We start from the raw sequence: 23,999 nt of genomic DNA, 5'->3' as shown, positions 1-23,999 counted from the left end.
AATATAAACTAAAATCTGCTGCATATTTATAAACACGTGGAAGGAAGTTTGGACCGGTCAAACTTTAAGGAGGCCATGTCCAGATGGGACAAGCTGTGTGTTCGTCTCACTAGACATGATGGTTCAAATACATCTCACAGACTGCCACATGCCACAGATAGCACTTTCTCTGCATTGTGTCACCTTGTCCACCTCTTCTTCTCCTAGAATATATCTCTGATAGGTTTTGAGCTCCCAACTGGTGTCTGTCTCACTGTACACCTGTAGAGCGGTTTTATAATGACATGCTGATCCTGATCCTGCAGAAAAGGCTACAGGTGTCAACACCACTACTGCTGTCTTTCAATCTTGTTACTTCTCTCTGCCCAATTAGACACAAATCCGATTCTAACTCAAGTCAACACCCTTTGTGTTCTCACCTCACAACTAACAAGGTTCTCACTGAGGTGCTGTGTGTGTGTGTGTGAGAGAAGAGAGAGAGAGAGGAGGAGAGAGAGAGAGAGAGAAAGAAAGAAATGAAGCATGCATGTGTTATTGACCTCTGACTTTGGCTGCAAGTCAACCTTTTTCTCTCAATGGCCTAAATTACTTGAGCCAGGGTCAGTGACAGGTGCACAGGCGATGACCTCTCCTTTAGGTCATGTTCTGCCTTTCGTTTAAACGGAAATACTTGTTACAAAATGCCTGTGGCTTTTTTTGTACCATCCACAGCACAGTAACAGTAAGGACTGACTGTTTAAGATATCTGCATAGACCAGTGCTTTACTGCACCTTCACACTTATAGTTCGGTCATTTGGTCCAAATCCAGGAAAAATAACAGTTCATTGTTGCATTTAATTCTGGTCTGGTTCATGTTAACTCTATTTATGAAACTATTTATGAAATGTTTAACTTTGTATACTGTAGTTGCATAAATCGCTTAAAGGGGGACTCCGCAAATTTTACACATCAATGTCTGCTTACAGATCTTTATCCAAACGTGAATTCACGCAAGCTTTTATTTGTTGACAAATTGTTGCAAAACCAAAGTTTTATGGTCAGTTGACAATGTACCAGCAAGAGATGCAGAAACTGTGACTAACACCTGAATACCAAATTTTTGATGACGGATGTTGAGATGATGAAAAAATATTTTTATTGCAACATCAAGTGTTGTTGGTCAGTCAACATTTGCCTGTGTGGAGGTCTCGATTAGTGCTGTTCAGAGTTCTTCAAGATTCAAAGATATGACTTGCCTTTTTTTTTTCACACCTGACATTTAGCTGGACACATATAGCAAATTTATTTCACCTTACTGACTGGGAACAGGATGCTCATCTCTGTCTCAATTACAGTTTGTTATTAAGGCAGCAGACATAAGGACATAAAAATCCTGCATAGAACAGATTCTGATTCAGAGTACTTGCACTTTTTCAACAACACCTGCCACACGACACTCAGTGAAAAAGAGAGTGTGAATTTTCAAGTAAGTTCTGAAACGAATTCAAGCAAGCTGTGTTCCTGTCCGTGCCAGCATTAAAAGAACTTCTTCTATTCTTCTGTTTTGCAATAGACCAGAACTTAACTTGTACGCACACTAAACAAAGTGTGGAGGAGTATTTGGATAACAACGTAGAGGGATTTAGTTAAATCTCACACATTTAGTTAAAACTGATCAATGAAATTACAGTTGAAATATTACATTAAAACACACAATTAGTAAAATCCACATCAGAATCACAAATCTAGTGCTGAAAAGACCAGTCAATTTATTACTGGTTAAATTATTGTTCAACAAAATACACTGAACATTTGTTAGATTTAGATTTGCTGCTTAGATTTGCTGCTTCTGCTGTTTGGTCTGATTGTGCATTTCATAGCTCTGGGTTTAAAAGTGTTAGTTGAGCAATTTGAGGACTTTCACGCTGGACTTGGGCAGATTTAAATGTTTGATATTGTTTTATGCTAACAAATGAACAAATTCAAGTCCAATTGAGTCTGTGATCTCTAAATGTCTCTGGGTACTTGAGTTACACTAAACCTGTGTTTTAGGCTCCATCTAACTTGAGTTCTCTAGAAACGTAATCACTGTTAGGACAAGCTCTTACTCTAAAGCAGTGGTCACAGAATTTTTGGTCTGTGATTAAACATAATTTTGTAACAGAGATATTGTTTTCCTTCCTTTGCATCGTCTTGCTGCCCTTCCAGTTTTTATCCTGCGACTCTCTCTGGGGTCTCGAGCCACATGTTGGCTACCACTGCTCTAAACTATGTTTGGAATGCAATGAATCCTCTAACATAATCTGCACAATCAAGTTTGCTAGAAATTTCAACAAAAGAATGCAATCACAGTGAGATGAGAGAAAAACAGACAAGCATCTTATCCATGTGTATGAGTACAGTGCAGGCACAGAGCAGCTCAGAGTGCAGTGGAGCACATGTGGGTCTTCGTAGGAGCTTTGCGCATCAGCGTGAGCACATCAGACCATTTACGCCCACATGGAACAATACATTCTACTGGAAATACACCCATTAGTGCACAGCCAAAAGTGAGCTTTGGTGAGTTCTGTGAGTCCAAGTGTAAAGCTGGGCCTGATGCTCCCTACTATTACAGTGCAGTATTACAATGCTTGCACAGTAACATGCAAATCTGAGTCACGGTACGAGTGGAGAGCAATGTGTAGTGCTAAGCTTAGTGTGAAGCTAATGGCAGGACCTGCTGTTAGTGTGAATAAAAGTGAGAGTCCAAGTGAGTCTGAGAGTGAGTAATGGCTAAAGAAGAGGACAGTATGAGGTACTTCACACATCACAGTGAGAGGGGAATTGAATTAGATAAACATGTACTGAACCGAGCTCATGCTGGTCGTGATTTCATCACAAAAAATCCAGCAACTTCTAGCGGAAGCAACTCCTAGTTTTAGCGATCCTCTCTCCTCTGCTTTCCTGTTTCTTTTTTTTCTACCTGCACCAAGGCTGTCTCTTTTATTGAGCGATGTTATGAAACCCATCTACATTCTTAACTACCTCTCAGGTGAGTGTTGGGGGACAGGGGAAGGTGTGTTACTATAACAACCGAGTCAAAGGAAGAGTAGTCTTGACTTTTGACGCCAACAGTTGAGTCTGGTGAGGAGGAGGGGGGTCGAGGCAGAGGAGGAGGGGGAAGAGTGGGAGGAAGAGGAGTGAGCATGAAAGGCTCTGCAGGTCTGCCTGTACTGAGGAGGCCTTTCGCTGTAGCAAAGCAAAACTCGTTTTGTGCTCTTTTATTTGTCTTTCCTTTAATAGCAAGGCTTTTCTAACAAATCAATGCTGTTATACAACAGGTAGTTAGAGAGCTCCCTCCTCCTGCCAGCAGCAGCTCCCTACTGCATTAGCTGCTACTTACACATTTTCAGTCTACGTTCTCCAGCAGAATTACATAACTTCAAGATTCTGTCCAAAGATTAATGTGGAACTGGCAAAACATAAAAACTGGAAGGAGGTTTTCAAAGATAAATGTTTATTCATCTATATTTGAACAGGGGTAACTTGGGGCAATTTGGAGCTTTTTGACTAATGTCTTGGAAAACAGAAAATAAACAAGCACCAAAATACCAGCTCTCATAGATTGGACACAGCTTTGATTACCCATAAGGTACAAAGCGATTAAGTACGCTTTAATGGTTTAAAACTCCAGAAACACATCAAAGGTATCTGTCACTGTGGGAGCTGCACCACGAGGCTCATCCTTTCACAACCACCAGGAGGCCCATATTCAGATTCAGTGGTCTGTGTAGTCCACTGACTGTCAGCTAAACAGGTGGTGGTGTGCTAATCCACAACAGCCAGCAAAACAAAGTTCCTCAAGTGCAAGATTAAATACCCGCTCCCTATGGTCAGTGCTGACCATCTGAGTTGCTAAATCCTCCAGAAAAGCTACAACATGGAGAGCGCTAATACCACACACATGCCACCCAACCGTTAATAACAAAAGACCTCTGTGCTGTGTATGTGTATGTCTTGCAGACTACAACCAAATGTAGAACTTGACTCTTATATTGGCAGCATCGACTTATCACTTATATTGCTTTTAATTTATTTTATTCATATTTTTTTCATCCACTCCACTTTGTAAACCTGACGAATTCAAGTCCAACATTTATTGTCCTTTTATACCTCTGTTTTTGGTCTTCACAAACTTCTCAGAAGAACATCTGGCTCTTTCGCAGCAACTTGTAAATGCTTCATTTTATTAACCAGCTAGCCTCTAACTTTGTCTGTGTCCCATCTGGTGCATAGTCAGTGTATCAAAACTTTTTTAATGAAACCAGCTGCCTGTTGCTGCAGAGTTTGTGGGTCCTACAACCAAAACTAGGATTGAAAATGGTCTAAAAGGTTCCATAGAGCTGAGGGGGACTGCAGAATCAGGTGATAAACCTCTGTAGGTCTATTACTATAGACATTACACTGGTCACTTTATTCATTGTTAATACAATAAAACAGTTATTAGTGCAGCCTTAAACAGATTTGAATTGAATTTAACCTTCATTTTTCAGATGATTTAATTTTATGCGTGGTTGTTTAAATTTACTGTCACTTACTGTTACTGTCATGTTTGATGGTAAGATTAATTGTTCTACTGTGAACATCCTGCCTCAACACAGCAATGACTACCCACACAGTCAATGGGTATGTAAATGTCACATGTTTAAAGGGCCTCAGATCCCAAGTCAAACAAATTCATCACAAAGAAACACAAAGTCTGTCTCTACACTAATTAACTGCATATAATAAATAAAACATTCACACTACTTGGCGCCTTTAATGAAACGCCTAACAACGGAGGTACATATCCAAATCCATATGGTAATGATCTCATTTGACACGCTGATTAGAAAACATTGAAGAAACATGAGGCTCCCTGTTCATTCTCCATTAGTCTGCATTATACAGAATAAAAGATTCTGAGTGCAAACTGCTGAGACAAGTAACAGCTGTGTCTCCAAACTGATGCCACGACCTCGAGCACGCAGCCTATGTCAAACTGTAATAATCAGTCTTCTGTGCTTACAGTATTGATTTGTTTGTTCAACACAAATTGGTACATTGAAGCACTGCACAATAAGTTCTCCACAAGGAAACAGCGATTAACCTGCCAAAGTTGGTATTGATACCCCCCCGCCCCTTTACCAACACAAACAGCCTCTCTCCTGGTCTCTTAGGGTACCAGTCATCTGTTCTGTCAAACTGGAGATACGCAACATTGTGTAACACCCAAAGGGCTCTTGACTGTGCCAGTTCATATAATCCCAGCAGAACACACACACACACACACACACACACACACACACACACACACACACACACACATACACACACACACAGTCTCCCTCATAGGAATACTGATTCCAAGTACTGAAGCTGAAGCTGAAAAGCCCAGTATATCTCCAGCTCTGTCTCTTCTCTTCAGTGAACCATTGCCTCTGAGCTGCTCTCCTCCTCCCTTTGGCTAAAATTGCACCTTTCTGCTTTCCATACACATCATTTTAACGACAGCCTCAGGGAAACATGTCATTAAGAAATGGCGGCAACGCATATGGACACATATCCCTTGTAAGTGTAAAGTCCAAAGGTGGACATTGGACAGCCTGTCATCAGCCTTGATTGTGTGGGTGTTTCATGAGGATAAAATGAGGCCTGCCGCAGTACAACATACATCCCTTCAACTGTTAGGTATCTAAGTGTCACTCGCTCTCTTTTTTCTTCTCCTTTATAAATGCATCCTGCTCTCTAATAGTATATTAGCACTATAGATCAAGCTCTTCCGCAATTCCGCTCCGTTTCCAGAAGCTGCTCTGCTGCCGAGGCCTCTCTGGTGGCTCATTTCGCTCTGCAAAAGAACCGATCGTGGCAGTGTGCAGGGAGCACACAAGCACCTGCAATCAATCAATCAACACTTGCATGCACACAAACAGACACATGCATAAACCTCTCTAGATGGCTAATTGAGCTGGCTTCAAGATCACATAATGCTTGTGGATTTAGCAATAAGAAGAGTCTGACAAGCATGTATTTCATGTTATTGGTAACTCAGCAGCTACACTAAAAGTTACATGCCCCAAATGTCCCATCAGTGCCTTTGTCCTCATTTCTCATCTCTTTTTCTTTCCCTTTTTAAATATTTAAATCTGTCTAATGTCCACGTCATCAGTGGTGTGTTCATTCACTAACACACACGAATACACACTTACATCTCTGATGAAGTACTCCAGGGTGGCATAGGCGATGGCAATCCCATCATGGGTGCTCGTGCCCCGTCCCAGTTCATCAAGGATGACCAATGAACGTTCAGTTGCGCGGGAAATTATCTCTGAGGCTTCAGTCAGCTCTTCCATGAATGTACTGCGCCCTTTGTAGATGTTATCTGAGGCCCCCATCCTGGTAACCAGTCAGAGAAAAAAAAAAGAGAGGGCAGAGGTTGAATTTAATAAGGTGAAAGAAAGTTATGCTGACATCAGACTGCAAAACAGTTTTTGTGTTTTGAGATGGTGACTGTGTCAGATTATCATGGAGTTATAAATTGTTGCTGTGACGTTGCTGAGAGACGTGGCTGACTACGCGATGGACTCCAACCAATTTTTGCTCTACAGTAGGTGAGCAGCAAAGTGCCAGGCACTGACTTCACTGTTCCAACTGACAGGACCAACAACAAATGTTTACATATGAAATCATGACTTTATGAATGAAAGTGAACCTGGAGCCATTCATTGTCTCTCTGCAGTAACACTGTGAATCTGTGTTTATCCTTCCCTTAGAGAGAGGCTGACTGTGTGGGTGTGCAGCATACTTTGCATATGTCTGCAGAGGGTGACACTGCACCCACAGGTGTGCTTAATGCTCCTGTCTTTCACGTCACCACATCTACACTGTGCTCACATGGGTCAACATTTTTATTCGTCTAAATGATTGAAAGCCGGACTCCATCAAGAAATAAAATGCATTAACACAATAATTGTGTGCATGTAAGTAATCATTTTGGTTAGGGAATAATTTATCACTGGAAGAGTTCACAAGTCATGTTCATGGTGTTCCTGTTTCAACTATAAAATTACATATAAATTTGGGATACTACGTCTCTAAATGATTTGATCTCACACTGAGATAATACACAAACTGCTGTTGCTCCTCCAGAAACCCCCCAAAACCATCCACAAATACAGATTCAGCCATGTTTCTAACAGTGAACCTGCTCCTACAAGGTCCCCTTCCAGGAGTGTTGTTCATGCACCAAGAAAAGACAAAAATAGAGTGAAACTGAAACAGGGGATGAGGATGAAAGCAAGAGAGACACTTTTTAAAAAATCTTTTTTAGATTGGAGGAAAAAGAGGGAAGTCAACCAGCTGCTGCCAGATGTGGGTGATACTGTGGAGGGGTCAAAATGGATTGTTAAATCTAATTTCAAGCCCTCATCAAGTTTGTTCACTTCAGAGAGAATAAGAGGAGAAAAACGTTCTTGCATGAGGCCCAATGTGTCATGAGAAACAACACACTGTCTAGAACGCATGTAATGAATGTATTGACAAACACATTTTACCTGAAAGTAATGAGTGGTGATTTTACACTGTTGCCTGAGGAAAAAATGAGAAACAGTGGAACAAAAATACCTTGAACACAACTGTTGTTGCCACCTGTTGAGTACATGTCAATAGATTTGTGCTGCTTACAGAGATAATGTGACAACATGTTGAATTCTTCACAAGCCTCACAGCCAGTTTGAGAGCTCCTCTGATGCTCTGATACAGACTGACAGACAGAGCAGTGACTCATCTGATAAAAACTCGACTCCAGCTGGATCACAGATGCCACATCTCTCTGCCAGTCAGTGCTTCTCACCCCTAAATCTGTCTTTTCCTGTCTTGATTGACCGTCAGCATAATACCTATCAATGAACCACCAACAGGACCCTGCAGAACTATGAGTTACTATGGTTACACCACACGCCATATAAGAGAGGGGTGTGGCAGGCATGCTGCTGCATTTCATTAGCCATTTATGACGTGTGTGTGTGTGTGCGTGCATGTCTGAGACTCCGGGGAAATTATGACAATCGGATCTATACTGCATGGCAGGGAGCAGCGACAGAGTCAGATGAAAAAAGACAGAAGCGCCATGTCTGTCCACTGATGAGGGGATGCACAGCGGAAACACAACAACACCCCACCAGCTGGGTGTCCTGCTGGTCTCATTTAGTCCCTTCTTCCCGCCAAACAAACTGATTCTGAAAATAGACTCCATTTATCATCACCTCACACCTCTCCAGAAAACATGTTTAGCCACATTTCAAGTGTTTATCTGACACTTGTGGATCCCATTTTTTGCTTGGTGGTCTTATTTTCTTATTTTATAACCATATTCCTCTTAGTTTGATTGACGAGAAGGCTGCTTTCACTCACATTTTTAATACAGCACGATCAGTTGTTTGGCAGAAAGTCAAAAATCAAGCACAACCACAAAGCAAAAAACACACAGAACACAAGAAAACACAAACACAAGAAAAGGAATTACTGTATAATCATGACTGTATGACACAAAACTTCCAAAGTAAGAAATCTATCTCCAAAGTGACAGTGTTGCCTCAGCAATCAATGAAAGCTGACATCCTAAGGAGTGTAAAAGAAAAAAAATCCACAGACAGTGTTACACTCTGTATCATCAATCTACGATGTTTGGATTTGTCTCAGTATGAAATATAGTCTACAAATAAACTTCTGCTGTTTGATATGAAACTGGCTGACTGTTACAAAACCTGATGTTTACTGCTGATGTCTGAAATTTCTGCTATTAGACTTCACTTTAACAGAATCATCACATATTTTATCCACAGGAAAACAAATACATATACATAATATAAATCTTTTTGTTTTTTGATGTTGTAAAAGCAGATAACTTTATTGTTTGTTACATTTCTTCTGCACAACAGTTCCATTGTGATTTAAAATTTAAGTCACTTCTTATAATCATTTCATGCGATCCCGCCCCCTGCTAACAGGGATCCACACAAAGAATGAAGCTTTGTATCTACATACAGTGCCATAACAAAGGATCAATGTAAACATGTTAACATGTGGCCTAATTATATCTATATATTGCCAGTTATTTTGAGTTCTCCTTAGATTTGTCTGACCTGAGCGTGATTTAAACCTCCGGGTTCTATAGAAAACTAAAGGCCTGACCAGCCCCATATTCCACCTACAAGATGGCACAGGCTCTCTGATACTGTGGCTCAATACAAACTCAGAGGACCAAATGAATCAATTCAGGATACCGCATTTTTCCACATGCACAACATATTGCACCACACTCTTCGGTGATGATGTTACACAGAGACCTGTTGGCACCAAAACACTCACCACAGTCTCTCTAGATATTAGCCACATTTCTGCCCCCCCCCCCCCACCAAAAAAAAAATCTCTGCATTCTCTGATGGGAGGGGAGCCTGTGAAAGACTTTACTAAAACACAGTATAATCACTGCTTGGAGTCCATGGTCGATTAAAGGTCCTTTTCAAAACACACTTTTACATTCTGCTTCCTTTTGCTGTTTCCATAACAACCATGTAGGGATGGAAGAATGTGCTCTATAACCTTCAGGACTCAATACCGACGAGAAAACACACACACACAGCAGCTGCACATGTGCACGTACACATATGCAGACTCTATGATGCGGCACGCAGCTTTAAACCAATCCCCAGATTATTCACTTTATCCTCATAGATAATCAATCACCTGCATCAGTTCAGGCAGGATATCCCATTAGGCGCCTACGCACCATCTCATTACCCCCAACTCACAAAGTCTGCTTATTCCACCCTGGTAAAACTCACACGCTCGCACACTGAGTCTGTCTCCCTCTCACTCATAAAATACAAAACATCTCACACACACAAGATGAAGCAATTCCCACCGCTGCGTCTATTAAGCTTGACACAGCGGTGGGGATTGATTGAGCGTTTATTATCAAGACCGATTCTCCTCAGGATCTTACATTCAGTGATAAGAGGGAGGCCGAGCAGTGCAATTAGAAACAGATAGGACGACTGAGGTAACGGAGGAGGTGAAGAGAGGACAGCGGATACTGTGTGGCTGCGTGTTCGTTTTCTCTGTGCACATTAATTAGCTATAAAATGCTTTTTTTTGTTTGAGAGATAGAGACCATACAGTATTAACCTCCAACCCCAATCAGAGACCAGAACAAAGCACACACATGCATGGTGCTGTATTACTTGACTGTTTTTTTCTCGAAACATCCACATTTTTATAAAAAACAGATCAACTGGGGCACCGTGGTGATGTAGGGCTTTAAGGTGCAGTTTAAATGAAATTTCACTCAGATTTATGTCCCCGTGTTCCTAAAAGCTGTTGTTTCATGCTGAAAGAACACATGGATTACTTTAGTTTATAACAAAATAAAAATAGTTTGGTTATGAAAAAAAACTCAGGAACTGACTGAGATAATAAAAAGTAAAAAAAAACAAGGATGAAAACAGTGCTATAGGAAGGCAGTCAAAGTAAGTGACTAAGTGACCACAAACCATGACCTGTACAACTGAGAATCTTAACAGACAAGGGGAAAATCACAAATAGGATTCTGATTATCTGATTACATCCTTCAGATTTAATAAACAATGTGTTTTGCTGGTTTTAGCAGTATTTAAGTATTTAGTTTTTAAAATCAAAGTAAATAATTCCAAGATTTTTAAAAAACACTTCTATAATGTAAGCTTATTCAATTATAACTTGATTTCAGTTGACTTTAAATCTTCTTGTTTTTTTGTTTTCAGCTTCTAAGATGATAAAATATATGATCTCCACGTTTTATTATCAGTTCCTTATTTCTGTTCACTCAAACTTACCCAACCTGTTAGTCTAATAACCCCAAGTCCAAGCATTAACCCTAAAGTAGAGTCTTACAGACGTGTGGACCAGCCAAAATCACCTCATTACACTAATATGAAGTCTAAAACCCTCCAACTCTTTCTCTCAAGGACGCACACACACGGACACAAACACACACACATAGTTTTGGTGTGCTGACAAGTCGCTGGCTCCCTCTGGGTTAATACATAAGAACATGCTTAAACCCACAAAAAAGACAATTACACACATCTGCAAGCCATTAGGTCTAATCACATAGTGCAGCAGAGGCAGAATAACAGAGACCATATATTGGCCTGTGTTCCACACTAATATGTAGTCAGGACTGGAAACTACATGCAGAGCTTAATGCTACTCTCATCATAATGAGAATAATCATCAGCGGCAAAGAATGATCTTCTCCCACAAAGCCTTATTGTCTGAGGGTTCCTACGATACAGAGCCTCATCGTACCAAACAATGACAGAACAATGGAGCCGGCCTTGTCAAACAGCTCTTGTTCAATTTTTTTTTTCATCCTTATGCACCTCCTCCTGTGAGGTGAGGAACACAATGGGATTAGATGGGATTACTCCTGCTCCTAAAAATAATCTTGACCATGTCACAGATGATGACACAGGTGAATGAGGTGTTTGTTACTGTGGAGATAACAAAAAATTCTCACTTCCTCCCAGTGTCCTAATGTTTAATTGGACTAATAAGAAAGAATGTGCAGAGGTGAAAGTGCGTTGTGCGCCATTGGTGTTGTCATGGTCACTATCCTCGTCTTCCTGTCAACGAGGACAAAGAGTCACTCAGGTATCACTTCTTGAGTGTGTGTCTGTCTGTCCGTTGATAAAAATAAAGCAAAGCTGCAATGGCATTTTTGTGCTACTTTTACACAATGGACTGTCTCATCCTCAATGTGCCAGCCAGGCAAACATCTACACACTGATGTCCCCAGTAGACTGTTACATATGAGCTGTGTCCACTTCTTCTGCATCAAATGATTGCTTTTATTCATCTCTTGTTTCCATAAAATCCGAACTGCTTGATGAAGCCAATTCACAAGCAGATTCATAAAAAAGTGCCCGTTTGTCCAAAGTACAAATAAACAGTTTTTTATTTTCAGTTAATTCCTGCAGCTCTCACAAGATTTCAGATGGAGCACTTTTTCAGAAGAATATTACTCTTTAATATTTACTCTTAACTCTACTCTTTACTCTTTAATTTGTGTAAATGTGCAGTGTTTCCGTGTTCCCCCCTTCTTGTATTCATCATGTGGCCAGACAGGTAGAAATGTCTCCTTTTTGTCATTTCAATATGTTCATTGTTCATGTTTGTGGCTTAATTTCTGGTAATGGACCTCGCCCTGTTAAATGTGTTTGCACATGAGTTAAAGTGATTGTTTGTCATGAACACTGAAAATTTGTCTGAATAAAACTCTTAAATTGCACTGTGCTGGTCATTGCCAGCAGGTCATCATATGCAGTTTGTTATCATTTCTGTCTCGCTACGCTGTTTACTGAAATTCACAGCTATCACAGATTCAGAGGGAGACTTCACATGGGCTTGTGTTCATACCTGGTGTAAATGCCATCCAGTATGCCCAGACGGGCCTCAGAGGCTGGGACGTAGGAGCCCATCTGAGCCATAACACAGATCAGGGCCACTTGGCGGATGTAGGAGCTCTTACCCCCCATATTAGGACCAGTGATTATCATGGTTCTCCTAGCATCACCCTGTTACAGAGGAGAGGAGGAGAGAATAATAACAGTGACACAGACAGAAGGCGAATGAGGAGAGAGACAGAATAAGATATTTGCATGCTGTCCTGCACAGCTGAGGAGGTGGGTGGATTGAAAGCTTGGCTTCTCTTCCTACTGGCTTGTGCTTCTGTTGCAAGATTAACCTACACCCACTCCAGCACTGAGCGAGGAAGTGTGTGTGTACATGTGGTGTATTGTGTATTTATATGTGTGAGAGCATGTCTCTATGTGTGCTGTTGCAATTTTGTTTCAGAACTGTCTCAATGAGTTAGTGAGCAGGCCCATAATGTGTGTGTTTTGGCTCAACTTTGTATCAAAGCCATCTGAATAAGCCTGTGTCTGCGTGTGTGTACCTGTAGTTCAGTCTGGTTGGGCACATACTGGTTGTGCTCTCCCATCAGTAAGTCTATAGCAGGGTGTCTGCCGTCCCTGATCATGATCTGACGCTGATTTTCGCACACCTCCGGTCTGAACACAGAGAAAACACTCAGTTTGGCACATACAATAACACACATTCATACACACCAAACACAGAAGATAGCATAATTATTACAACTGACACTGAGACTATAACATTGTGTAGACCAGTTTTCCCTTTCTGCTTTATTTACTGTATAGATATTAGAGGATGATACAGATTCTAAAGAATGAAAATAAGGGATAAAAATATATACACTGATATTTCATTCCAAAAACGTGCCACATTTGAGTTCACATATTTAACATGTAAACAATATTCTACTATCAAATGTGACAGTAAAAGTAAATAGTAACATTTAAGTTTGGATTTTAAACATATCTGAAATTGAAATTATTTAAAATAAGGCATTTATCACTGTAGTTTAGTGCTCTGCATTTATTTTTTCTCTATCTGCCAAAATTCACACACATGATGTATCTGTGCTAACCCATTACTGGCCAATAACAAATAGGCCTGCTATTGCGTCGGGCATGCTCTATTTATTAAAGTAACACACACGCACACAGAACAGTAAATGCCTGCTTTCCTTAAATGAATTAAAGAGCAATGACAAAAATAATAAAAAGAGTTAAAGAAAAAAAAGGTATAAATCTCCACAAACTACGAAAAAGGGGACCTGCAGTACTAACACACAGATAGAAGTAAACCTAAAATACTAGTGTAGAAATAGACAATACATGTAAAGGTGTATGTGTGTGTGTGTGTGTGTGTGTGTGTGTGTGTACGTGTGCGCGTGTGTGAGTGGGAGAGATGTTGGCGTTCTGGCTGAGCACACTGCTGAGCCCAGTGCACACTCCCACACACAGCCTGTCTGAGACTATAGGACACGACACAGGACACCCACACACACGCTCACACATACACATGCACACACACAATACAACCTTACACACAAACACCAATATTTACGGTCATCATGAGAGGACATCACCTGCAATAGTCCCCTTGTTTAGCCACCTCAGCCAATGAAAAGAGACAATCCATGGTTGCTAGGTGACTAATAGCCCTTTTCATGGTGTGATAGTGCTCCCCAAACTGACTACAGAGAGGGAGAGATAGAGAGAGAGAGAAACAGCGAGGGAGAGGAAAAAGATTTTCAAGTGTAAATTAAGGTAAGTGCGTACTGCGTTCAGAGTAGACGCCACTGACGCCGCTCTTGACTAAAACTGACTTATTCCAACAGGCAGCTGCGGAGGCATCTCTCTGAACCAGAGACTGACAAGTTTTTAGCAGTTCCTCGTTGGGAATTCATGATCAGGTATATGTTTGGATGCAAGTGTCTTGTCATACTCGAGGAAATTGGTCCACTCCCTCTGGCAATCCAGCAGCAGCTGCTCCCGGAGCTGCAGCAGCTTCTTGTAGCGCTCCACCAGGAAAGGAGAGTGATATCTGCTGACTGCCTTGGTGCTGAGGAGGAGAAGGGGGGGAAAGAGGTGAGGCGGAGGAGGCAGAGCACAGAACGGATTAAAGCGAGCAACTTTTTCAATCACTGATTTGCTATCTTAAGTGCTCTAGAGACAATGCATAACATATCACGCTCCCCCATTACACCGTTCAGTGAAAAAAATCTATTTCCTCAGAGTTACACAGCTCAAGCTAGACAGCATGGTAGTTAGCTCAGAGTGATATTTAAAACCACAGAGCAAAATTTAAAAAGACTGTCAGTGCCACTGTTATATCATTTCAGAAAAACTGACAAAAGTGCTGGTGACTGTGTGCGTTTGTCTTGCATGTGTGTGTGTTGAGACTGTGAGCTCACCTGCTGATTTTGACCCAGTCAGGTGGAACAGTGGACGACAGCGAGTTCTTCACCTCAATCAGAAACTGAGGGCAGAGGAGGAAGAGGAGAAGGAAGACTTTGATGAATAAGACCAGAGCAGACGGACAAAATAATGTGTCACTTTTGATTAAAACTGACACACACACACTGATACAACACACAGAAATCAGATCATTGTGGTGAGTCAGTCTTTCACCCAAAGCGGGCCATCAATCTCCTCCCACCTGTCTTTCACTCTCAGCCTCAAACACACACACACAGACAGTACCTCCTGTCCAGAGACACTTGTGTAGTCGAGCGCGGGGGCTTTCAGCGTCAGTCGAATTTCTTTGCGGTGGTCTTGAATCTCATCGAGGACGGCCTGGATCTGCTCCCTCCTTTCCTGCAGCACCGGGAAGCCGGACAGATCTGAGAACAGTTCTGTCTTGTTCCCCAACCTACAAAATTACATCATACAAACTGTGAGACATTTTCTGAGACGTGAGCCTGCTGGTCAGCCTGATTCTTCAGTAGTAAAAACTGAAGGAAAAAAAATCATCCATGTGTCACTTAACACTTAGGAGGTCCATCACCCTGGTGCTCCATGCCAACTGTTGACTATACATTATGTGGAGTGACAGCAGGCATCTAACATCACTGCGTTGTATTTCTGCGCCCAGTTTTGTGATACTGTGGTGTGTTTTTCTGATTCCCAGATTAACATATGACCATAAGGGCTTTAAATCAAAATAAATCCAATATAGAGGGGTCAAAAAGACACCAGTGTCCCAACCAGAAGAGATTTAAGCATCTATCTTTAACAAACCAAGGTATTAAAATGTATTTATTCAAATACAATGTCTGGTATCTACATCCATGTAAAAATATTCAAAATAAAATCATTGAAAGTTGCTGCTTGAAAGTTCTCATTTTCTTAATTTTGATGTTAAAAAAATATTTTCTTTAACAACAGTTTTGATAATAACACATCAATTTTAAGTCACTTGTCAAGAGAAAATGTCTCCAACTAGCTCATGTCAGAGGATTTTCATTTTCACATTTTTTTTTATAATAAAACTCTTGCTGGCCTTGGGCTTTGAGAAATGGTAATGGACATTTTTCAGTGATTTTCTGATGTTTTGTAGACAAAACAATTCATCTGTTAAAAAAGCAACAAATAAATCCATAATGAAAGTAACGCTTAGTTACAGCCCTGCACTCTATATCAACCACAAAGGAATTTAAATGATATAATACTGACATGATTGACTATATACTTCTGTAATGAACAATAAAAATAACTTAGACAAAGTGTTAAAGACTATAACATTCTAGGTAAAAACATATAAGTCACTCATGAAGCTTTGTTCAAATTGAAATTTGAGTTCAAACCAATTGACTATTTTGGGTACAAATCATTCCTCCCTGACTTCTGAATGAAAATTCAGCATGATTGCCACTGTTCTGTGCTATGCTAACGCTATGGTCCAATACTATTGCATTGATTGTATCATATTGATTTTTTTTTTTTTTGTATAGCTGCTCATGCAAAATACTCAGTTTTTCCTCTTTCACCTCCAGATGCCTCTTTTTCATGCTGCTGGATACTCACTTGGCCGCCTTTTCATTGAGCACTTTGAGAAAGCTGTGTGCTGGAGCCAGCAGATCAGGAGTGTCCAACAAGAGGCCTCGGAGCAGCGTCGAGCTGATCTGTGACTGGATGGCTGGGAGCAAGGCCTGCAGTTCCAGCCCCAGGCGAGACAGACTGCTACTAATGAGGTAAAACTCCTGTGTGGAAGACTGGAACACACACACACACAAAGATATGCATGAGATCTGATGAAGCGTAAATGGTTGAGCAGCTCTTCACTGCTTTGTGTGTGTGTGTATGTTTGTGTGTGTGAGAGAGAGAGAGAGAAAGAGTACTGAGTGCTTTTTGTAAACCAGTGACATTAGGTCACTAAATCTCATCTGCACCCCTCCAAAAAATAATAAATAAATATCACAGCTGCTTCGCTGGATTTATTCAGCACTTCAGGCACTGATTTCTTCCTGATTTCTTTATTCACATTTATCATCGCACTCAGAGAAGATGACTGTGGCTCAGTTATAAGCAGATGCTGCCATTAATCTATTCCAATTTGTGTAAATTTCAGCTGTTTTGGTAATCGATGACAACCACAATATGGGACACATAGCTATATAATCTAATACATAGCAGGCACAGTTTTATGTTTCTGTAAGATCAATGCTGCGGCTGTAAAAATAACACTGGCGATCATTTAAGATGAAATCAACCTAATGACTAATCAATGCTCAGCATTTCACCTCTGAAGAGAGGTGATATTGTAGATTATATCGACTCCATATAGCCATTAGTGATGTCACAGTATCGTATCAAGTCATGAAAGGTTAATGAGAGTCACACTGAGGATGGTTTATGGTATTTATCAAATGCTGCAGTTTTAATGCCCCCCCCCCATGTCTGCCCCCTTGTTGCTCTTTTATGAACCCAAACAGACAGTGACTGGAGACCATAAGTGTGCCCTCCCTCTCATTATGTCAGTGGAGCCAAGGAGACACAGGCCATTACACACAGGCCCATTTATCTACAGATGGGCAAAATGACAATTAAGGGCCCTGTGCATGTGCATGTGTGCATGTGTGTGTGTGTCTGTGTGGGGTAACATTTGATCATTTTCTTTTAACAATATATGAAGGAGTCAGAAAGTTGAACATGAAACAAGCCATCAAGACCAGAGAGCCTCTCTCATCTCCGCACAACACACACACACGCACACACGCACACGCACACACACACACACCACACACACACACACACACACACACACGGGTGGGATGAAGCCTTCTGACATTCTGACATTTCAAAGATGGGTCCGATGGGAAATGAGATTGTCTCAGACAATCAGGTAAGTGCCACTGAGGCGACTGCTCCCTGTTGTTAATCAACAGGCATGCCATAAAAGAGAGCAAGTGAGAGAGAAAGAAGGTGACAGAGAGAGAGAGAAAATGTCTTGGTTTTGATTTTCATGCAAAACAGGGAGGAGAATGAGGCCTGCCATTTTACCACCTTTGTACCAGACTTGTCAGTTTTAAACTATTTCACCACACCCACAGATCTCAGTTTGAGACAATGGGTAAAATGAAAATGTAACCGATATTATTTTCAGCCAGAGGTGTGTGTGTGATTGGAGGCGACTATGTCAGTCTCATGTGCCATCCTCCGACCAGTTTCATTACTTTTTACCTTTTTGTGATATATGCTGCAGATGCCTCTCTCCAGGTCAGGCAAATGTGACAACAGGGATCTGGTGGAGTTCAAAGTGAGAGAGTCCGACTCTAAGATCTCCTGCACAGCATCCTGCCGCTCTGAGACGGATCTGAGTTCACGGAAGAAAAAGAAGGAAAGAAAGAAAGAAGCACAGAAATTAGGAAGACAAGAAGGAAGGTAAAGAGTTAAAGAGATCAAAATGCTCGTCCCATTTCCCATCAGCAAAAGAAATGTGTCACGTGGAGGGCTGAATCAGTCTTGAGTGAGAGCTGCTTTTTTAAAGAAAGGTGTTTTGAACTTAGAAGAAATAACTGCTAAATTGCGACTGATTGGCTTCTTCATAAGTTCAGAGATGTGCTGTTCAAAGAGGTGATTGCAGTGATATCTATAGCAAGTTCAATTACTTCAGCTTGTGCGTTTTCCTATTACTAAATGGGATCTCTGGCATATTCTCTCTGGAGACAGGGCAGATACTAAGAGTTTTAAAATATGTTTATTGAGTTAAATCATTTTTATAGTGCATTTTACAATGTGGACAGGTTAAATATTGATGGTAAGAGTTTAAGAGGATTATAAAAACTATTTCAACAAATGTTAACACCCTTTTAACATTTGTCTTGATGTTTAAATTACAGACATCCAGGGAAAATGGACTGGAAAAGCAGATCAAGACAAGCTTAGTTATGTAATAAATGGACTTCATACTCACACTCCCATCATTAATGTATAATTTTTTTGCGTGTCTGTGTATGCACATGTGTATGAGTTGCCGTGTAATGTGTGTCTTGGAATTAATGTGGCTGGGTGTAATCTGGGTTTTACTGATGTTGAAATTCTGTAGAGGAGCTATCTGTATAATCTGAGTGCAGCGCCCAATCCACAGCTATAATCCCTGCACAGGGGGGAGAGGGAGGGCCACACACACGGAAAGAAAATACTCGTACAATCAATATGTGGATAACAAAATTACAATGCAGAGAAGAGAAATGGAATAGCACTGCAGTATCAGAACTGAGGGGTTGTGTGGAGCAGAAGTGCTGTGAGTCAGTTTCAGCTTTTTATGTGTGTTTTCACCCTGCAGTGTTTCTGAAAAGAAGAGCAGCTGCTCTACTGAGTGAAAAATAAAATAAGTGTTAACATTATGGGTGCTTTCCTACATCCTCTCTTACAATGTTTACTTAAATGCGACACTGGAGCATTTCATTAAAAGCATTAATACATCATGAAAACATCAGAAACAAAAAATGGGATGTGGGGATAATTTCTATTAACAGTCATGTGACTTGTGAAGCTCATTTATGCAAGTAAGAGTAGAAACTAATTCAATACATTATTCTTCAAAATGGCAGTGATTGAAAACATATTTTAAGTAGGAGTATGTCTAATTAATGGTGCCTTCTGATACTTATTTGTATTATTTTTGGTCCTGGCACTGTATTTATTCACATATACTGAATAATAACTCTGGAGGAATTATGCACTTCTGCTCTTTGTCCCAGTGTGTCACAGTCAAACAAGAAGTGCTGAAATTAATGAAAAGATAAATGGACCTGACCTTTTTACCCTAAGCTCTGCCTCTCGGGTGGTGCTGTGTGCAAACTCAAAATCAGTCAGGTCACATCTTTATCGTCCCACAGGAGGAAATTGTTTTTTTGGTAAAGGCAACTAAAAATACAAACAACACTGCAACAACTCTAACCTTAACCACCTTCAACCTAAATCCTGACAAAACCACATAACAAGTACAGTTTTTCTGAGTGGTATACAGCATTGGGAGTACTGCTGTGTTCACATCATATTGCAGTGTGGGGTTCACATCAGCATTCAAGTTGTAATAAGAGATGAGAAATTTGGATTTTGCTGAATTCACAGATATAGCTGACCTAGACTTTAATAAGGTGGATGTGACTGAGACTCAAAGATTGATCTGTCAGGGGCTATAATGTCAATACATGGCATTTTTAACCTACTCTCTCATTTCTACCATGTGACATGAAGGTGCATAAATGCTGCCTGAGAGGTTTAATTTGGCACAAGAAAGTTCCCTCACCATGGCAAAGAGAAGACAAACACCTGGTGTTTAGATTTATTTTGCAGCACTGTGAAGTTTACTGAAAAGAACAGAGAAAGAACAGTCGTGCTTCATCAGAGGTCAGAGGGTGTCCTGTACTCACTGCGGGTCTGTGAGGGGTTGGCTCACCCACTTCCTCATCAGTCTCCTCCCAAACGGAGTGCAAGTGTGGTCCAACACCCACAACAGACTGCCCTTCACACCACCATCTGTCTGTCATTGAAACAACACACACAAAAAACAGCTTACACACACAGTAATACACACATTCAGCTTGTATATCATGACAAAATCCAGCACTGTTATTTCAAATAGGTAGAAAATGCTACTGTGACATTAGTAATGTAAGAAGTGAGCAGGTGATGGAAGCCGCAGGCGGTCAGGTGAAAAGACTTGACTTGGGCTTGAACTCCCAAGTGTGACAGATGTATGTGTGTGTGTACTGTGCAGGAAGTCTGCTTGTCTCACACACACGCCACAGCAGCAGAGTCGTGCTGAACTTTTGAGCCGTCACCCACGCAAGCCTGACTAGTGACCGAACATTTTCTTCAGTTTATCTCACGCATTAAATTTTTACAGTCCACTGTTCAACTGGCTGATTTCTTCAAGTTGTACAAAAACCATGTGCAAAGTTGTCGTTACATATATAAAAAAGTATTCACACTGGAAGATGTCCATCTACCTGGTGACATTTCTATCTGGCTGGCTGCTGACAGTGTTCTCTGTTGAAAGCTCGGCAAAAAGGAAACTCAAGTAAAGCAGTATAATCCGTGGGCTTTTAGTACTGAAGTGAATGTAGCATACACTCAAGCTTCACGTCCACTTTTCCTGTGTGGTAAATTACCACTGGCACACACTTCTGTTCAGCAGTCTCTCTTGACCTGGTTCTAGCCAAAGCAGCAGATTTGAGACTTTGACTCGAGTCAAACTTAGGTCACAAAAATGAGAACTTGAGACTTAACATAAAGTGGCTGTGATATTTCAAAAATAACTATGTATGAAGGGACAAGGTCAAAGCAATGAAACAATGTGAAAGTCAATGCGGAGTGTCAGGTCTGTAACTTGATTCACTCTCACTACTCTCACTACGTTCAGTACCAAACTGTAGAAAGACACAGTAACGCAGTAGCTGGTGAACATAGAGAAGCAATTAGCAGCTAAAGAACCAAATATTTCCCACAGGAGCTAGTAGACTTAACTCCCTTAAGACTTGACTTGACTTCATACTTGAGAGTGATGGCAATCAAGTTTCAAATTTTGACCTGGAATAATAGAGTCTATAGCCATGCTAGCAGTTCTGTGAGGTTGTATGTAGGCATGTTAGCATGTTAGCATAGGATCAGCATTTAGCATCAACATGCTAACATGCTCATAGTGTCAACTACGAGTAACTAACTGAGGATGATGGATGTTCGTAGAGACATGCATTGTCACACACAATGTGAATGCAGTGATTAGGCCTCTTTATAAAAAAGACTCAGTCTCAGCTATGTAAAATACACTATAAATGTATAAATGTTCAGATGATGTGTCTGACTAATTGTCAGTATCGAGAGAGCTTAAAGACCTGTAACATGACTCCCTACACAGACATGAGGCTTAAGACTTGGCTCTATCTAAAATGAAAAACAGAATTTTCCTCGCCAAGCCAAAGATAGAGTGCAGATGTTTCTGTTTAGCAATTAGTGAACACTAGAGGATTGTACAGTATGGTGCAGTGTAAACAGCCAACTGAGATGTGCTTATACCTGATTGTTGAGGATTTCCAGGTTCCTGAGGGTGGCAGCACTGAGTATCATACCCTCAGACTCACAGGGACAGACGTCGAAATGAGCTGTATGGAGAACAAAATATTATTACAATACAGCAGCATAATGTGAGTAGCATTTTTTTAATTAGGAAAAGGTTTTAAAATAATTCCACAACTTTTCTAACTCAAATCAAACCAGTTCTTTGACTGAAATATGGCTCTTTGACGTGTAAAATCTTGGTGTTCAATTTGTAAATAGTTGTAAATGGGGTAGAGAACAAACTAAAAGTTGCACTTTAGTCCAAGAGTCCAAGAGTGAAATATGTTGTAGAACACATTATAAAACACCCCTTTAAGTTGTACAATGGTGCAACTAACCCTTTCAAACTGAAGACACAGTCCATCACTGTGTTTTATCTAAAGAGGTCATTTTCAGAATCATTTTCTCACATTAACCCTGCAGTGTTTCTGAAGCAGAACTAATCTGCTGACGAATAAGTGACAGCATAGGCGTTACCTTACAACCTCTCGAACAATACTTAATTATATGTAATGTTTGAGAATGTCATAGTGTCAAATATCAATTCAAATATCAGGAGCAGAAAACTGGAGATAAAAATCATTTCATTTAAATGTCACATGACTCCTAAAGTCAAGTGTTATGCAAGCCACAAAGCAGACTGGAAACTACTTTATTGTTTAAAACTGCAGGAACTAAAAACGTGAGTATAGGTTTTGCTTGTGATGGTGCAGTTCTACAGAAGGGTGTAAAAGGAGAAAAATATAAATACTTCACTTGTGTAAAATAAGATGTGAAATACATACTGTTATATTCCTGTAGGGCAATGTGTAAATTACCTCACATTCCTAACTGGAATCCAAACCTCAAAATTAAACATAGATCCAGGAATTCACCAGCGGAAACCCTTGACAATGATTTACCTTGTAGCCTGTGCTGCTAAGTGTATGTGTTTGTTTGAGTGCGGGGGTTTGTGTGCACCTTTCACTTCTAAGAACTCTCTCCAAGTTGAATTCTTGGAGGTACTGGATGAGCGGCCCTAGACAGCAGATCACTGGGCTCTCCAAGGACGCCACACCCGACAGAGAGCGAGAGCCTGGAGGGGACACACACAGCAAACATGCCACATTTCCACTAATATAAAACACAGCCAACTCTTCAGACGCATCCAGTGTTTTACATGTGAATGGCTGTTTTGGTCTCAATGAGAGTATATGAGTAACTGAAGGGAATATGGGATAAACATCTGAAAAGAAAATACACCTTTCTCCTGGGTGTGGCAGTAGAACTCGGTGACTGTGTTCATTGCAGAGGTGAACTCAAACTCATCCCTGTCCCTCTTCTCGACTCTCACTCGGTCATCAGCCTGAGCACTGGAGGGAGCAGCGTTGATTCAAGTGGTCAGTGATGCTTGTGAATATACAGACAGACCAGTGAAGGGAACACAACACCTGATATCTGATTATTTTTCATTCTGTGACAAGAATTAGGCACAGCAGCACGGCACGTTCCAGCTGTGCTTTTGTTCAGCTAGACTCTACAAACACACACACGCATGCAAACCTCATTCACACACTGAAACACAGCACATTTCCCCTGCATCTCCCCGTTGCTCCGTTGCATCTCCCGATTGTTCCATTCACTCTCTAGGCTTTGCTGCTTTCAAGGACTTGGTTGCTTTGTCCGCTCTGCTGTTGCCAGGGCAACCAAGGCAAGCACATGGCTCTGGACACAGTGCTGAAGCATTTTCTTTCTTCCGCTTCCTAATGCTCACACACAACACACACACAACAGACACACAACCACACATAGAAGAATCATCTTTCACTTCAGCCACTGGCTGGACTAAGAACAACGACTGCATAGTGTGATCAATAGACTGCATATTGTGCCAGCAGTGCATCTACGACCATAAATCATTTAACCAGTCAATTCAACCATATTATGAGGTTTACAAGAACAGCCACGCTTGCAGATATTGATCC

The 23,999-nt window shown here is 40.9% G+C and overlaps 1 protein-coding gene and 1 long non-coding RNA gene across 2 annotated transcripts in view; one reads left to right on the top strand and one right to left on the bottom strand.

The window, feature by feature from the left end:
- The window catches only part of msh3 (mutS homolog 3 (E. coli)), a 36,797-nt gene that overhangs the window by 5,673 nt on the left and 7,125 nt on the right, over window positions 1-23,999 (bottom strand). Inside the window, 14 exon segments of the mRNA XM_018674214.2 lie at window positions 6,208-6,394; window positions 12,458-12,615; window positions 12,996-13,110; window positions 14,055-14,162; window positions 14,414-14,530; window positions 14,883-14,947; window positions 15,172-15,340; window positions 16,495-16,682; window positions 18,151-18,283; window positions 20,349-20,458; window positions 21,994-22,059; window positions 22,061-22,079; window positions 22,996-23,110; window positions 23,278-23,387. Of these exon segments, the coding sequence (XP_018529730.1) occupies window positions 6,208-6,394; window positions 12,458-12,615; window positions 12,996-13,110; window positions 14,055-14,162; window positions 14,414-14,530; window positions 14,883-14,947; window positions 15,172-15,340; window positions 16,495-16,682; window positions 18,151-18,283; window positions 20,349-20,458; window positions 21,994-22,059; window positions 22,061-22,079; window positions 22,996-23,110; window positions 23,278-23,387 (1,660 nt within the window).
- On the top strand, window positions 18,267-18,893 carry LOC108882000 (uncharacterized). Its single transcript, XR_001960717.1, has 2 exons — window positions 18,267-18,351; window positions 18,810-18,893. It is a non-coding gene; the product is annotated as an uncharacterized LOC108882000 (long non-coding RNA).

This window comes from Lates calcarifer, linkage group LG13 (genome assembly GCF_001640805.2).
Source record: "Lates calcarifer isolate ASB-BC8 linkage group LG13, TLL_Latcal_v3, whole genome shotgun sequence".
NCBI classification, from domain to species: Eukaryota; Metazoa; Chordata; class Actinopteri; family Centropomidae; genus Lates; species Lates calcarifer.
Note: the sequence above shows the minus strand (reverse complement) of the source record. Positions and strands in the feature narration are given on the sequence as shown.